The 18477-nt window shown below is 41.3% G+C and overlaps 1 protein-coding gene across 1 annotated transcript; it reads left to right on the top strand.

The window, feature by feature from the left end:
* The first annotated feature begins 6944 nt into the window (after positions 1-6944).
* On the top strand, positions 6945-11040 carry GJB7 (gap junction protein beta 7). Its single transcript, XM_034408942.3, has 2 exons — positions 6945-7220; positions 10037-11040. The coding sequence occupies exon 2, from the start codon at positions 10064-10066 to the stop codon at positions 10841-10843; it is 780 nt and encodes a 259-aa protein (XP_034264833.1). The 5' UTR covers positions 6945-7220; positions 10037-10063; the 3' UTR covers positions 10844-11040.
* The last annotated feature ends 7437 nt before the right edge of the window (positions 11041-18477 follow it).

The raw sequence follows: 18477 nt of genomic DNA, 5'->3' as shown, positions 1-18477 counted from the left end.
GCACAAGAAAAAAAACAGGGAGAAGATTGATATGGGTTCAGGTCAAATGGCAGGGACATATGTCTAACAAATACCAGATATATTACAGGCCTAATAACAGAATATGTTTGTTACAGGAGATACAAATATAAAGGCATAATATATGTGATACAAATACAAAAGCATATGTGTATTACAGGAACCTAATGGTTACAGAATCTAGTATACCAGTATATCATAATCTAGTATTATTTATTATATCCTTATTATTGTTTCCCTTCATTATGAATACATGAAATAGATACCATGACCTGGATGACTGAGAATCTCTACAGATTTTAGCTGTACAATTTGGGATGAACACTCTTTGAATGGTGTGGGAGTAGGAATGGCTTTCCAGAGGAAAAATTGCAGACTACAGGAACCAGGAGCACTACTCAGGTGACCCTGAGGACATAGATAAACCTCCAAGTGCTTCAAGGATGCAGATTACCAGCTGTCCTTCCATTCCCCATATAAATTCTTCCATTCCCCATTACCCTGTCAGAGCTGAAGAAGCTTCTGGGATGAGAAGCAAATCGTCTTCAAAAGAAAAAACAAGGAAGTACAGTTGCCTCCTGAAAAAGCACCTTTGGGACGATCAATTCAAGAGTTCGCGAGAAAGACGGGGTGATTCCCCCCCCCCCCTTCTGTCAACCAGCTCTTGTGGGGAGAATTATTCTTATGGTTGGCTGCACAGTCAGTCAGATGTTTAGACTGCATTTGAGGTTTTTATCTACCTATTCAGAGGTGGGTTTCAGCAGGTTCTGACCAGTTCTGGAGAACCGGTAGCGGAAATTTTGAGTAGTTTGGAGAACCGGTAGTAAAAATTCTGACTGGCCCCGCCCCCATCTATTCTCTGCCTCCCAAGTCCCAGCTGATCGGGAGGAAATGGGGATTTTGCAGTAATCTTCCCCTGGATTGGGGAGGGAATGGAGATTTTACAGTATCCTTCCCCTGGAGTGGGGTGGGAATGGAGATTTTACGGTATCCTTCCCCTGCCATGCCCACCAAGCCACGCCCAGTGTTATGTCCTTATAAGGACATCCGCCCTGATTGGCTGCTAGCCATCGGGCGGGAGATTTGAATCCCTGTCAAGGGGCGGTGCGTCTGCCGGGAGCGAATATAAGGAGAGCTCCGGCAGCGCGCCAGCAGTCTTGACTCGTTACCTTGTTTCAATAAAGTTACTTAATGTATCGAGCTGGTCCAGTCTTCCTTTTCCTGCGCCTGATCTAACACCCACCAAGCCACACCCACAGAACCAGTAGTAAAAAAATTTGAAACCCACCACTGTACCTATTGAGTCCTTTCCAAGGGCCTGGGATAGGCAGATGTTGTTATTTGATGGTGTTAAAGATACGATCATAAGTTGTGACCTTTACTTTGGCCAAATAAAGCTGCCTTTTGCAACTGGTTGATGGTGATTTAGTCAGTGCTAATAGCGTTCAAGTAATGCCCCAGATGTTTTGGAATTGCACTATTACTATTGGTACTATCTTTGCTTTCTTTTGCTACAGAACTTTGTACGTCTATTTGTATCTCTTTGTATTTTGTGATCTTCTCCGGACTTCCTTTCTTATTCTGCTGTTTCCAGGTCCCATAACGTCCAGTATCCAAACCTTTTTTTGTCTTTCTTATCAACCGCTGTTAAGTCCTGGGTATTGTGTGGCGGGTGCCTATTAGAATTTTAAAGTCCTAGAGCAGTTTAACTTCTTCAATTTCTATTACTTTTTCTATTTTATGCTCCCGCCAGTTTTTCTTGCAAGCAAATTGTATTTTCTGCAGATTTTTTCAATGCACCATTGTTGTTACTTTGTCGTGGTCATTGTAGGTAGTCAGTATGTGCAATCTTTTTGGAATGGGCTAGCCTGGCCCAGATTTTTGATGTTTGGTATCCATGGCCTCATTTGTTTGGTATTTTTGACAGAGGAATCAATACAGTGGCAAACAGTACTAATCATGAGCCTCTTTGAAATACTCCTCTTGATATTAACCCAGGGGTGAAATCTAAAATTTTTCCATACCGGTTCTGTGGGCATGGCTTGGGGGTGGGGTGTCCTGTGACTGAGTGGGCGTGGCCAACTCGATGTCACTCACAGCCACGCCCACTCAGTCATAAGACCCCCTTCCACCAAGCCACGCCCACAGAACCCGGTAGGAAAACTTTTTAAATTTCTTTCTTCCGCGGCTCCGCCCACCCGCCCCATTCTTGGACTCCTACTGCTCACCTTTCTCCCGCAGCTGGCTGTCAGGGAAGGCAAGCGCCCGAAAGGTACCGGAGTCGCTCACTCTCCTTCTTGAATGAGCCACTCTGGTCCATGCGCTGGCTGCGCAAGCACACATCCAACCTGCTGCTGAATTAAATAAACGATGTGCACTGGTGCAGCCGGCACGTGGACCAGAGCGGTTCATTCAAGAAGGAGAATGAGTGACTCCGGTACCTTTCGGGCACTTGCCTTCCCTGATAGCCAACCGCGGGAGAAAGGTGAGCAGTAGGAGTTGGAGAATGCACCATTCCTCAACTCCGGCCTTGCCACAGAGCCACTTCCTACTCGTCCTTCACCATGCGGCTCCGCCCACCTGCCCCATTCCCCGGAGTCGGGGAATGCACCATTCCTGGACTCCTACTGCTCACCTTTCTCCCGCGGCTGGCGGTCAGGGAAGGCAAGCGCCCGAAAGGTAGCGGAGTTGCTCACTCTCCCTCTTGAATGAGCCGCTCTGGTCCACGCGCCGGCTGCGCAAGCACACACCCAACCTGCTGCTGAATTAAATAAACGATGTGCACTGGTGCAGCCGGCGCGTGGACCAGAGCGGTTCATTCAAGAAGGAGAATGAGCGACTCCGGTACCTTTCGGGCGCTTGCCTTCCCTGACAGCCAGCCGCGGGAGAAAGGTGAGCAGTAGGAGTCCAGGGAATGGTGCATTCCCCAAGTTCGGGGAATGGGGCGGGTGGGCGGAGCCTCCAGCTGCCATTGCTACTGGTTCTCCGAACCACTGGCCATCATCGCTACCTACTCACCCGAGCCGGTCCGAACCAGGAGCATTTCACCCCTGTATTAACCCCTCCCAGTCCATCACCATTGATCAGCATTATATCATTGACCTTTGCACAAAGCTTCTCATGTGTCTACTGACTCCTGTTATTTCTAGGCACTTGATTATCCAGACATATGTCAGGGAGTCAAATGTCTCCTTATAATCAATCCAAGCTACATTCAAGTTGGTCTTCCTACTCCTACAGTTTTCCAAAATCACATTGTCAATTAGGAGCTGCTCTTTTATTCCTCTGTGTTTGGTTAAGTTTCCTGTTTGTTCAGGTGGAAAGAGCTTGTTTTCAACTAAATGCTATTAGACTGCAGCAACTACCACACTAGTTAGCAATTTGAAAGTTGTTGGTAAGCAGGTAACTGGCCTGTAGTTGCCTGATACTACCTTTTTTGTTGGAACTTTCATTATCAGGTAGGTTTTAGTCAAATGTTAACCTGTCTTCAATTTCACCTCTTTGCACCATTTGTTAAATTGCTTGGCAGTGAAAGGATAGCAATAAGTGGGTGTAGAAATTTCAACCAAAACCCATTCAGTTCATCTCCACTTGGTGCTGATCAGTTCTTCCTTGCCCACTTCTCCACCATTTCATCATTATTATTTTCAATTTATTCACCGCCCAACTCCAGTGGACTCTTGGCAATGTACAAAACTTAAAAAAAACATAAAGCCAGCTAAAATATTATAAATCAGGAAGAAAGATGAAATCAGGTGGAAAACTCCAGCAAAGTATTCCCATTTGGGACCAGAGTGGGACGATCAGAGATATTCTGGAAACTTACCTGAAGCTTAAAGAAAAGTCCAACTACAAAGGATTAAGGTCTGGAGGCATCTGTTCCATGCAAGTGGGACTCAGTCATTCATATGTATCTACCTATTTGTCTATTAAGTAGTGTTACAGCAGGTGACCTGACCCCACATCTTCTAGATAAGTTAAATTGCCTTTCCCATCATGCCCAGCAAGCCTGGGCCCCAACATGCCTGCAAACCATCTCCTTCATTAAACCATTTTTTTCCCATCCAGAACAGACATCTGATAGAAGTTTGAATACCTGAATATCTTTTGTCCTAGGGTTTGATCCAGTAGAATGAATTAAGATTATCCTGTTCCCCTTTTATTTTCTTATATTGGAGAAATTTTGCTGCAGAGCTGTGGCTCGAACCTCTTCCTGGGAGTGACAATGTAATAAACTTGTTCTCTTCTTATACTTATGTGGAGCTTCCAATTGGAAGTCAAAAATTAGCAGACCACTTAGGGAGCCTTCTACAGATATGTTTGGATTCGGACTACAATTCCCAGAATTCCTAGGCAACAACATGGCCATTGCCAGTCAACATATGTAAAGAGCCTGGGGAGGGTAGCATAATCTAAGATTAGCAAACCACACCTTCTTATTTAAACAGAATGTGACATTTATTTGTGTAAATGCAATTCATATGCATTACTTGTTTGCAAATAGGAAAGAATGAAAATGAAGACAATCTGCATTAGTACCAAAGATTCAATGAGCCATCTGTGTTTTATGTCAATATTTAACTCACAGTGCATCCTCTGCTCCACTAACAGTTATTGTTGTGGCAACAGCTTTTATAATGAATCCTTACTGAAGAAAACAAAGAGGATGTTGGTAGCATTCAGCTCTCTTATAAATTCATATAAATCAACAAATCCCATCATGCCAGGTTCTACAGCTCAACACTGATTTGGGTCAAAGATGGAAGCCCAATACATTTGGCAGATATCAAGTTGGGGAAAACTACATGAGAACAAGCTGAATTTGTCAGCATGAGCCACTGACTGACCTGTTAAAATTGTGTGTTTTGTGTGTGTATCCTGAGTCACAAGTATTTTTCATAAAATGCAGTAGAAGTGAATGTTTACATCTCGAAATTAAACATCTTATCAAGATTAAAACATTGCTATTTCCATGTTACCGACTGTTGAAAGAAGCATTAAATTCAATTGCTTGGCTTGCTTTGGTAAATAAAGATTAAAACAAATGAGTCACTAATTAAATAATACCGAACAAAAAGGTAAAGATCGCTTTAAATATCACAGTAGACAAACAGTGTTTTGTTCCATTCGTTTTCGTATAGTTTGATTGATTTTCATATATGTTTACATTGAATAAAGCTACAGGGCAGAAAGTGGACCACAGAGCCAGAACTATTATTCAGAGCAGAGTTAGGCTTCTGTCAGACAGGCTAAAAATATAAATGACAGAAATACAGGTAGTTCTCAAATTACAGCAGTTCGTTTAGTGACTGTTTGAAGTTACAGTGGCACTGAGAAAAGTGACTTATGACCATTTTTCACATTCATGACCTTTGCAGCATCCCCATGGTCATGTAATCAAAATTTAGGTGCTTGGCAACTTTCTTGTATTTATGATGGTTGCAGTGTCCTGGGCAGTTGTGAAATCCAATTTTTTTTACTACCGGTTCTGTGGGCGTGGCTTGGTGGGCGTGGTGTGGCTGGGTGGGCGTGGCTTGGTGGGCATGGCAAGGGAAGGATACTGCAAAATCTTCATTCCTACCCCATTCCAGGGGAAGGATACTGCAAAATCCCCATTCCCTCCCCACTCCTGGGGGAAAGATATTGCAAAATCTCCATTCCCACCCCACTCTGGGGCCAGCCAGAGGTGGTATTTGCTGGTTCTACTCAAAATTTCCGCTACCAGTTCTCCAGAACCAGTCAGAACCTGCTGGATTTCACCCCTGGTCCTGGGGTTATGTGATCACTTTTTGCGATCTTCTGACAAGCAAAGTCGATGGGGAAACCAGATTCACTTAACAACCGTGTTACTAACTTAACAACTGCAGCATTTCACTTAACAATTGTTGCAAGAAAGGTCATAAAATGGGGTAAAATTCACTTAAAAATGTCTCTCTTAACAACAAAAATTTTGGGCTCAAATGTGGTCATAAGTTGAGGTCTACCTGCGTGTTAGTAATGCTTTGAGATACACATTGTTTGGATAGTCTCTAGCCGTAAGGCTGAACCCAGACTTTAGCATCACTCATTGCATTAAACCATATTGAGGATTGGTTTTTGTTACAAGGAAACACTTGTGTATAAATTGTTATTCATTGTTTAGTATAATGTGTGAATCAGCTAGTTATGGCTTATTTAACAAACCATGCATTTGACTGGCCCCTAGAAACCTACTGACTACTAGTGACACTAACTATAGAGATAGTGAAGGACTCTGCATTTTTATCACCTATTCTTGCCTAAAAGACTTACTTTTCATGTGTTACATGTCTCTTATTGGTTAGATTGGTATTTTTTTTCAGGGTTTCCATCACTTTCTTCTGCTCTCAGTTTATTTTTCAACACTGGAGGCTTTCGAGAAAAGACTGGGTCTCCTGCTTGAGCAGGGGGTTGGACTAGATGACCTACAAGGTCCCTTCCAGCGCTTTCATTCTGTATTAAGTGGAAGATTCCAATTGTTACCTCAACATTTATGCGATACAAAATAGACTTACTTAATTGTATTGCAGAAGGATGGCATTGATTGTATTGCAGAATACATTAATTGTATTGCAGAATGAAAACTTTTCTATTTGAAAATTGAGCGTGGTAAAGTTATCACAACATTGTCCCTCAGTATGGATTTTTTATAGAATTAAAACAAAACACAGGAGGTTAGCAGCCAAATAACCTGCCACATTATATTGCAGAGCTAGATTTGGATCCTGCCTTTCTTCTATCAAGTTCAGAATATTTTGCTCAACTTTTATCTTTTATATGCCTTTGTGAGGTATTTTTGTCTGCACTAGCTCCTCTTCACCAAAAGAGGTCATTATTCATTGAGAATAGGTCAATACGTCCAAGGGTGGCACTAGTTGTCTCTCAACTACTCTTTACCTCAGGTATTTCCAAGCTACATGTCAGTTCTGGTCCACACTAATATTATTTTGAAAATGAAAGAAAACAACAGACAAGGAACTACTGCGGTGGCCAAGAGAAGACAGGCTAGGTTTCTCTTTTGAATAATATAGTAGAAGAAATGATCAGGTTGCACTTACGTGGATTGCACTGCCTAGGAAACCACCTGACTCCATTATCAAGGCTGGTGACTTTCTGGGAAATGAAAGATTAATTTTTAATGCTCCTGAATTCTGCTGTGCTGACAACCACTAGCCACTCTGAAGGTAAGTATGTTTTCTAGTGATCTTAAGGAATAAGTAGATGTGTTCTTCTAAAATGGGATGTAAATAATAGAATGCCATCTTTGTGGGTAGCTTGGTGGCATTTACCGGTAATTGTGCTAAGCTTAGTGGCACATACTCGGTCAAAACAGCTTAGAATCTAAGTAAATAAACAACAAAATATTGTTCAGTTTATAAGAGGTGTTTGTTTATTGAGTGGAGATTCTAAATAACTTTGAGTTTGTGTCTTTCCTCCCTCTCCCCCTTTTACTTTATTATTAAAATATTCCAATGGTTCTTTAAAAAATGCATTTTAGCATTGTTTGAAATTGCATAATAGTATTTGTTGTTCTGTAGTCTTGGAGAGCCTTTTAAATCTCACTAAAAGACTCTTTCCAACCAATAAAGCAGACTTCAAGCAGAGTTGACTCTTCAAAAGCAGTCTCATATGGAGGGCACTGAAGTATCAAATTGTATGGTGTTGAAGGCATGAGTTACTGTTGGTCTGAGTAGGGCCATAATTTATTCATCAGCTGGGCAAAGATCTCTTTAGTCATGACCTCAATCTGGTGCTCAAGCAGGAGCCATTCAGGACCCTTCAAGTTACAGACTGGGGGAACCACACTACCATAATGAGAAACCACAGGATAGCCAGGCTATTCCTGGCTGAAGAATAGCTCCATTTTGCTTGAGTTTATGCTGAGCATTTTTTGTTCTCATCCAGTTCCTTACAACGTCCAGGAGTCAGCTCAATACTTCTATAACATCTTCAACCTGGCCTGTATGGTGATGAACAATTGAATATAATCATGTCCCCTCACCTCAAGCTAACAGGTTTTCCAACTATAAATGTTGAATAACACTGAGGAAAGGACCAAAATTGGGTGGTACTCCACACTAGAAAAACAAGGGCTTGATCTTTCCTCTCCCATAACTATCAGTTGGAACCATTTGCTCTGGGGTGAAGCTAATGCAAGACAATGTCCCAACTCTCCACCCCTCTAGATATGAGAGACTGTGGGAAAGTCAGTGGTGAAGTTCAGTGTTGCAAGAAGAGGTAGCTCAGTCCAGAAGTGAAGGAAGGAACCATTTCAAAGAGAACTCTGGTTTAAATTGGTTGGCAATAAGATTTCCTGGACACTTGCTTTTACAGTTTTAAAGATTATATTTTTACTGTAATTGGCATTAAATATTCCTTCCTGGAATCCGCATGGCTCTTGCTTCTTGACTTTGCCAGCTAGGTGGGGCTTGACACAAGGTGGTCCAGAAGAATATCATGATTAAATGAGCAATGCTAAGAGGTCTCATAGGAGCAGGAAATCACACCTCTCCCATCCAGTTCTCAGCAGTGGTCATTCACCAGAGCAACAAGTCCTGGTTCTGTCCCAATAGCAATTGCACTTAGGCTTATATACCATTTGATGGTATTTTACAGCACACTCTAAATGGTTTACAAAGTCAGCATATTGCCCCCAACAATCTGGGTCCTCATTTTACCGACCTCGGAAAGATGGAAGGCTGAGTCAACCTACCAGCCCTCAACTATGAAAGGAACCCATTGCTATAATATCTCAAAGGTTTTAAGCAATGACACAATCATGTAGCTTGATTCCTTTCTGCCCTTATTTTTTTAAAAAAGAGTTGGATTTGGAAAGTGCTTCAAAAGCTTGGAAGTTGTTTCTACTAACTCTGTTGAGAGTGGCAAGAACATCAACATGGTGGTTGGTATAATAGTACTTGACATCTTTAAACACTTCCATCTTGAACCATTCTCACTATTCAGAAGCTTGACAGGGCTCTCGTTTATGTAATTTTTATCTAATGTAAATTTTACAAGTAGTCCTTGTTTACAGCATTTGGGACCAGCAACTCAGTCATTTAAGTGAAGTGCCCGCTAAGTGAAATCATGACTATGCTTACAATCTTACTTCAGCTTTCCTTTGCTTTACAGACCTGTAAAGATTATAAATGTGAGGATTGCTTGCAAAATTACTTTTTCAACATTGTCATATCTGTGAAAGGTCATTATACAAGGCAATTGCTAAACAAGGACTGCCTGTACCCCCATCTGTTTTATCTAAACACATGGCCACACATATTTAGCCATTTAAAATTGTTATTTAAGATAATGCGCTTGAACTTTTTTAAAAAATAGGATTACAATTTATCAGTTGCATTTTATATTAGCAAAATACAACAGGAAAAATGCAGCTTTTTATTATTGGATGATGCAAGGAGAGAGCATTGTAAATGAGAGCTAAAGTGCTATTAAATGAGAGAACAGCACCCTCTAGTAGCAAAAGAGCAGAATCAAAATTAAATTAAATGTTAAATTTTAAATTCCCTTGAGGCAAATTTCTCAAGGGAAAAATCATAGCCCAGTTGCCTTTGGAAAAAGCACTTTTCAGCAGAATTAAAAGCTGGTCTCTGGCAACTACCCAACTTATTTCCCTCAAATACCCTTTGTTATTTAAACAGTGGCATTTCACCTAATGCACACTTCCCTTGATTTTCTGTAACCTTTACATCCAGAAATCATCGCATACCTGATTCTGCCCATTTCATAGGTTACTGTTATACACACAGTATCTAGATCTTGTTTTGTACACAATCAAATTCTTTAATTCTCCCATCTTGACTCAAGAGATTCTAGTACTTGAAATCCTATATACCATTTTGTTTTTTAAATGCTGTTGAAAAATCTATCTATTAACCTAATTCCCACATTGACTATATTCCTTATATTCTGGATCTACGTCCCGTATATATTATTTGCTTAAAGAGGATGTGTTCATACCACATATTTCATTTTGTTACAGTTCCCTGACCTTCTTGAAGGAGAAACTATGAGCTGGGGATTCCTGCGAGATATTCTAAGCGGTGTAAATAAATACTCAACAGAAATCGGCAGAATCTGGCTGGCTATTGTGTTTATATTTCGCCTTCTTGTCTACGTTGTAGCTGCTGAACATGTCTGGAAAGATGAACAGAAGGAGTTTGAGTGTAACATCAGACAACCTGGCTGTGAAAATGTCTGCTTTGATCATTTCTTCCCAATTTCCCAAGTCAGGCTTTGGGCCTTGCAACTGATCATGGTTTCTACACCATCACTTCTAGTTGTTCTCCATGTCGCTTATCGAGAAAGCAGGGAAAAGAGACACCAAACAAAGCTGTATAAGAACCTGAAAAGTATTGATGGGGGATTGCTCTGCACCTATCTCATCAGCCTCCTTTCCAAAATTGGATTTGAAATAGGTTTCCTCTATTTGTTTTACAAGATATATGGAGGATTTGATGTACCCCGCCTTGTACAATGTGACACAAGTCCTTGTCCCAACACAGTTGATTGCTACATATCCAAGCCTACTGAGAAGAAAATTTTCCTGTACATTGTGGTGGTGACATCCTGTTTGTGCATAGCCTTAAATATAATTGAATTCAGCTATTTGATTTTCAAATACTCGGTCAAATGCTGCTTCAGGAATCACATGAAGAAAGTCAGAAACTCCAAAAGTGAACATAAAAAAACAAATTCTATGGCTCACAATGGTACCACTGTATCTCTTGACCAAGATTCACCCAGTATCCAAGGAGGTGAAAAACATTTGGGTCACTTCCAACTATAACAAATAAAATAGCACTCAATTTATTTTGATAAGTTTAACAATAGAGCAGGGGTGTCAAACAAGTGTCGTCATGGAGTCGTCACATGACGTATCATGACTTTTCCCCCTTTGGGGAGAAGTGGGAGAGGGTGTGGCAAGTGTGTGATGCATCCGGCCCGTGGGCCATGAGTTTGACACCCCTCAAATAGAGCTTCAGATAATAAGGGTCTGATTATTTTAACCAACATGCTCCATATTTAGTTTTTTTAACATATGTGTAAGGTTCATGAAATTTGCATCTCTTGGAATCTCCTTCTAAGGGAGAGGTATCAAACTCGTGGCCCGCGGGCTGGATGCATCATACACTGGCTACGCCCACGCCCAGTTTAGTGAAGGGAAAAAAAGGTCATGATACATCATGTGACGACGCCATGATGACACGAGTTTGACACCCCTGTTCTAAGGGATTCATAAGCATTGATGTTTCTGATACAGATAATGCTAACTTAACTGTTGCAAAGCATCTATTTTCATTCTTGGTTTTTTTTTTTTTTCAACCAAAGGGAAAGTAATTTAACTTTCCCCATTCTGGCAACTACCAGAAATCCAAGCCAACAAGGCCAAAAGGAATCACTGGAAACCTAGGAGTTGCAGGAAAATTGCTATATTCTATTAAGAGAATCCTCCTTTAGGTCATGATGTCATGAAAAACTGTGTCTAATGATGGGAACCTTATTTTTTCACCCTTTTTTTTTCAACATGCAACATTTTAGTTTGTTTAAAGATATTTGATTGTATTAGTTTTCACTTAGTTTTCCTGTTGCAGTTATTTATTTCTTCTGTGCATTATTAGCTGGGTATAATTTTAAAGTACTGTATCAAGTGTGTGTATCTTTTTTCCTGTCATCTGTTCTTTAAGTTCGTCTCCCTATCATGGCTGTACTGGTATCTGTATAATTTATTTGTTAGATTTAAAGGCCACCCAACTTCAAAGTGACTTTGGGTTTACATTTTAAAAGAATAGAAAAACAAAGATAAAATGCTCATATATGTCCAGACAAGGCAAGTTATAAAAAACATACCAGACAGGAATTCAGCAGTCACTCTATCCCACCAAGGACCAGGAAAAACAGCCAAATTCTAAAAAATTTACAGAATGTGAAGATGGAAGCCACATAGATCTCATATGGTGGTCCAGTGGGCAAATGCCAGAGCTTAAAAGGCATTTTTGCGGTCTCAATAGATGGCACTGTTTAATTGGTAGGTGAAACACATCAATTCTGCCCACTCTTAATGGACAGGCATAAACCTGCTTTTGTAGGTGATAAGCAGCATCTTGAATTGTACTCAGACATTTATTGGCAACTAGTGTAGCTTGCAGGATAGTGATATCATGCAGGAAGACTGAGGCAGGCCAATCATTGCTTGTGCTACTGAGTTCTGGACCAGCTAACTTCCATGTGGTATTCAAGAGCAGCCACACATACAGCATAATACAGTAGTCCAACTTGAGGTTATTAGTCTGGAGACCCTCCTGATCCAAGAATGGGTGGAATTAGTATAAAACCATACCAGTGTATGAGGGATAAAGAAGGTGTGATGGGGGCCTAGTCACATTATACTGGAAAAGTATTCTTAGTAGTTCAACATCTGGAAGGTTCATAAGATTCCCCCTTCCAAGCATTAAAGGGATTCAGTTAAAATCCTGATCTTATGTCCTTACCAGGAAGACTATTTGGTGATTTCAAGGACATGTGGTTTGACAGTTCTTTCTTCTTCTTCTTCTTCTTCTTCTTCTTCTTCTTCTTCTTCTTCTTCTTCTTCTTCTTCTTCTTCTTCTTCTTCTTCTTCTTCTTCTTCTTCTTCTTCTTCTTCTTCTTCTTCTTCTTCTTCTTCTTCTTCTTTTTTCTTCTTCCCAGGGCTTTCCTGATGGTTTCCTCCAAGTCCTAATGAATTCTGACCCTGTGTAAGTTTTTAAGATCAGCCATAATTGACAAGGTGCTGCCAGTTATAACACCATAACATTAATTTATTACAGGTCTTAGTAAATGGCAGCTTTGTACTTTTTATGTCAGAATGAGCATGCTAGAATTCTAATTAGTATTATAATTCTCACATGCACTAGGGCAGGGGTGGGCAAATGTGGCCCTTTTACAACCTGTGGACTTCAACTCCCAGAATTCCTGAGACAGCTTGGCTGTCCACAGGTTGTAAAAGGGCCACATTTGCCCACCCCTGCACTAGGGTGTTCAAAAGAAGGGGAAGGTATTTCAGCAATTGCCATTACCAGCACTCTGAAGTTTGACATGATCTAAAGCACGTTACTATGGAATATCAAGCTGAGCTGGAAGTAAATGATATATCCAAGGACACATCAACCAATTGTGGAAAAAACAGTTCTTCTAATGCGATGATAAATGTCAAGGTCCAGAAGAAAAGATTACTTTTTCAGGACTGTTCTGACTAAAACATGAAATTAAATTTCATTGTTGTTATATAAGACAGAAATACAAAGTTCTCATGACATGTTCTTCACAGAAATTAATCTAATACATAGAGCTGTAATTAGTTAAACAACCTCTTAATACTAGCTTTTCCCCACTTTTTGAATTGCATTTAGTTTGCTACATTTACATCAATGTAATGTTTTGTTGAAACAAATATTGCATGTTAAACACAGTGTACTTTTATGCCAGAAGTGTTGTATCTAGTGTTGAACAAATCAACACCAACACATGACAATAGATTTCCCTCCTCTTCATTCCAAACAGCCTTGGAATTATTTCAGTGATTGAAGCAGCTAATGAGTCCTTCCTTCCTTCCTTCCTTCCCTCCCTTGCAGTTCATTTGAATAATGAACTCTCAACATTTGAGGCTGCATCAGGGGTGAAATCTACTTACCTTCCCAACCAGTTTGGAAGTGCATGCACCTTGCATGTGGACCGTCTGCGCATGCGCAAACCCTTCTGTGCATGCGCAGAGGGTAAAAAACAGGTTACTTCCTGGTTAAAACCAGGAAGTAATGACGACCGGGTGGGTGAGCGGAACCTCACACCATCACTACTGGTTCTCCGAACCACCGCTACTGATTCGGCTGAACTGGTCCGAAACGGGAACATTTCACCCCTGGGCTGCATAACATGGAATTAGCCTAAAATTTCAAACCTTGCCCTTCACTGCAATTCTGCAGAATACTGTACCCACTATTTAAAGCAGGGGTGTCAAACTGGTGGCCCGCAGGCCAGATGCATCACACGCAGGCTACACCCATCCCAGCTCCTGGAAGGGAAAAACGTCATAAAACATCATGTAATGGCAATGTGACGCAGCGACTTTGATACCCATTATTTAAAGGAACACATAATTCCCCAGAGATAAAAGATTTTGTGGGGGAGCGCAGGGTTGTAGAAATTAAAAAAAAAAAACACCATAGGGGAATAATCATTCTGTGCACAAAAGCCTTGGATATAACCCAAACTCACAAATCTCATGTATTAAAAGAAGTATTCCTAAATTACTTCCTCCTCAACCCCCACGCCTAAAATTTTGTTATGTGACAACTGGGGTCAGGTATGTGCCATCTAAGAAGCTTGACTCCTGGAATGGGTTTAGAAGCTATAATTATCTAATCAACTAATTAGGTCTCCCAGCCACCCAAGTTCCTGTGAAAGTAGTTAAACTTGAAGAGAATTGTTTGGTCATGTGGCTGGCATGACTAAACGCCAAAGGCGCATGGAACGCTGTTACCTTCCCACCAAAGGTGGTCCCTATTTTTCTACTTGCATTTTTTACGTGCTTTCGAACTGCTTAGTTGGCAGAAGCTGGGACAAGTAACGGGAGCTCACCCCGTTATACAGCACTAGGGATTCGAACCACTGAACTGCCGACCTTTCGATCGACAAGCTCAGTGTCTAAATAAAGCAACTAAGCATCTAAATAAATTTATGCTCACATTATCCATTTGCAGGCCTAAGACTAGCTCCAAGTAGTTACTTCAGCCTTTAACTTGTGCCAGTTTTTAATGCCTCAAATGCAGCTTGATATGGCATTTTGGAGAAGTTAAAAACTTGGGGTTTTTTAAAGCTCTTTTATTGGCTCCCATTAAAGGCTACAGATTTTGACATCCTTCTAGTGGATCTAATAGAATTGTTTTGTGTGGTTTTCTCAATCAATAGCTACTCTACTCTGCACATCTTGTGCACTCATTATTACAACAATGTGACTACAGACACAGCTTTGGAACTCTAGCTGGAGGAAAGGAAGAAGCTGGGAAAGTAAAGGGTACACAAAGTATCCTTTCTCCTTCTAAGCCACTCAGTGGAACTACAATCATGCAGATTTAGGAAAATGGCCACGTTTTATACTTTTATTTTTTTTCAGCCCCCTTGTGTTTTAAAGCCATGGTGCCCTTCACTTTGTTGAAAATAGTCTAATAGCAATGTATCTCAAATTAGTGATCCCTCCTGCCAATTTTTTACTGTAACAATTTACTTTTTCCTAATCTACTGTTATTGTGATCAATTTAGGAAACAATTGTAAATAGCCTTTGGAAATACAGTTGTTTCCTTCCCTGCTATTCCATGACCCCTCCTTTCTTGAACTCTGTTGAACTCTGGATTCTTCCAAAATTATAATATGAAAGCATCCCAAATAATCCCTGATGAGCCAGTTCCTTCCAAAACAGAAAACCTGTAGTGAGCTATACCCAAGTAGGCTCTACTTCAGGGGTGTCAAATTCGCAGCATTACATTGTCGTCATGTGAGGTATTGCGACTTTCCCCTTTGCTAAAATGGGGGGGGGGCATGGCCAGCGCATGATGCATCCGGCCTGCGGGCTGTGAGTTTGACACCTCTACTCTACTTAGAGGGTCAATTGTACTTTATGGAAAGAACACAGCCTCTTTTTTTACATGTATATTTTTACATTTATAGGTCTCCAGAAATTTTTTAAAAATTTCTCCCAACACAGGCTTAGCCAAAACAATACAATTATTTTTTCAGTCATTACTTCACCTTAATACATTTTTAATTATTGGAACATTAGTACTATTTAGGAGTTGCCAATAAAAGAAACAGACTTGATTTTTTTTGGTCATTTTTCAAGCTACAGATTTTGTACTTAATTCCTCTTTGCTATTAAAGTCCAGGAAAACTGAAATCACAGAAGTTAATTTCAGATAACTTCCCTCATAGAGTTCTTCTATGGTATTCGTGAATATTCAGATGAGATGTTTGTCACACGAATGTTAAATAGATGTTTGTACATAGGCTATTTTAGCACTCAATCCTGATTCAAATCAGGGGTGAAATCTACATTTTTTCCCTACTGGTTCTGTGGGCGTGGCTTGGTGGGGGGCAAGTCCTGTGACTAAGTGGGTGTGGCCAACTCAATGTCACTCACAGCCACGCCCACTCAGTCACAAGACACCCCCCCCCACCAAGCCATGCCCACAGAACCCAGTAGGAAACCATTTTAAATTTCTATTCTGCCGCCCGCTCACCACCTGCTCTCCCTTCGCTTTGGGTCGGGGGCTGGGGCCCAGAGACGTGCCATTCACCGAAACCCCGGAGCTGCCATCTGCTCACTGCCTGCCCAACCTGCCACTGATGAATAAATGAAATAGTGTGTGCTTGCGCAGCCGGCGCATGGACCAGGGCGGCGATGGTGGCGGCACATTCAAGGAGAGCAGCTCCGGTAACTTTCGGGCGCTTGCCTTCCCTGGCAGCCAGCCGTGGGAGAAAGATAAAGAGTAGGACACGCCACGTGGCGAAGGGTGAGTGGGCGGCGGCTCCGCGGCAAGGCTGGAGTCGGGGAATGGTGCATTCCCCAACCCGGCTGAGACAGGTGGTGAGCAGTCGGCAGCTCCGGGGCTTCGGTGAATGGCGCATCTCTGGGCCCCAGCCCCGATCCAAAGTGAAGGGAGAGCAGGTGGTGAGAGGGAGGGGCAAGGCTGGAGTCTCTTTCTGGGCGTGTCGCTTCTGCCTGTTGGGCCACTTCCTGAAGCTGGCAGCTCTGCAGCCAGCCGCTTTGCTTTTTCCCTTTTTCCTCATGGGAGGCTTGTGTGGTGGCACCAGCAGAAGCGCTGCAGGGAAGTGGCCCAACAGAAGCGCTACACTCAGAAGGAGAAGGGCAAGAGGGGCCAGTGGGCTGCAGAGGCTAAGGCGGGTGGGCGGAGCCTCCAGCTGCCATCGCTATTGGTTCTCTGAACTACCTGCCATCATCGCTACCGGATCGGCTGATCCGGTCCGAACCAGGAGCGTTTCACCCCTGGTTCAAATCTGTCCTGCCTCTCTCTCTAAAGAATGTTGGTATGTGTTGGAAATCAGCCTTCACCCAAGCAGATAAAACTGTATTTCCAAATCTGTTTTTCATTGGGCATGCACAGTGCAGAGGCAGTCTGTAGTTTCTTCATAATAAATATTAAAAAACACGAGACTGATACTAGGGGGAAAACGTTATACAAAAGCACGTTTTAAGAGTCAGGCTTTGTGCAAGGTATCAGTTCCAATGGGAAACAGGCAAACATTTTTTTCTGGCTGAGACAGACTGTTAACAACCCAGTTTTACTGGAAATTCTTAGATGACTTTTATTTGTATGCTACAATTATTTTTACAATATTCTAAAAACAGCTCCAGATCTTCAAAACGTCTCTACTATTATGTGAAACGTTTTGAGAAGGCATTTCATTATTGACCTAGAGATGCTGTAAACCATTGGGGTACAAGAGAATGAGGCACCTACTGATTGCCAATACAGTATTATTTACCTATTCTTTCTGTTTAAGTTTCTCTTCTAGATTCCTTAACATACTAAATGCTGTGAGAGTCTTCATGCTAAATATTAAAAGAGGGCTTTTTATTGAATAGCTGTAGACACTAGACAGAAAGCCTGCAATAAAATCCCAAAAGGAATTTATAATTCAGGACAGAGCCTTATATATTTTAAAAAAATAGTTATAAAATCACCAAATCCTACATTTGCACTACTATTGAAAGGGAAAAATGTTTCCAGGAAAACCAATATGCATTCACCTATGGCACAAAAGCAAGCTTTGGCATTATCCTCATCTATGATGCACAATATGAAAAGGCTGATAATTGTGTGTGTGTGTGTGTATCTGTGTAGGGAATGCACAACATATGAACCTTTAGAGCAGGGGTGTCAAACTCATGTCATCATGGCAGAGTCATGTGACATATTGAGACTTTTTTCTTCTTTGTTAAACCGGGCGTGGGCACGGCCAGCGCGTGATGCATCCGGCCCATGGGCTGGGAGTCTGACAGCCCTGCTTTAGAGGGATTCAGGTGAAGCAATAATAAGGAAGGCTTCACAATGACTTAGTATTCTGTGGCTGGTTTATACAGAGTGAAGTGAAATATCAACAGATTTTGAAAAGAAGCAGTTTGCCAATATTTAGTGTTTACATTCAACTGTGCAAATAAACAATGTTTAAAGTATTTAAAAATGGGAACCTTGAAAGATAATATAGCCTCATTTTTCTTCCTTCAGGCTTTCATACCTATTTGATATTATATTACTTTTCTTATTTGCATTAGGCATGTATTTTTATATGAAAAGAAAATTGTACTAATTATATTCATATTCATACAAGAAAACAGAAAGAGCCCTCAGTCTGAACTGGAATGTTTACTG

Source organism: Pantherophis guttatus, chromosome 1, assembly GCF_059756535.1.
Source record: "Pantherophis guttatus breed Tessera chromosome 1, ASM5975653v1, whole genome shotgun sequence".
In the NCBI taxonomy this organism is placed as follows: Eukaryota; Metazoa; Chordata; class Lepidosauria; order Squamata; family Colubridae; genus Pantherophis; species Pantherophis guttatus.
Note: the sequence above shows the minus strand (reverse complement) of the source record. Positions and strands in the feature narration are given on the sequence as shown.

Bases quoted from the DNA above. Each gene is read 5' to 3' on its own strand.
- GJB7 (XM_034408942.3), top strand. From the start codon at position 10,064: ATGAGCTGGGGATTCCTGCGAGATATTCTAAGCGGTGTAAATAAATAC.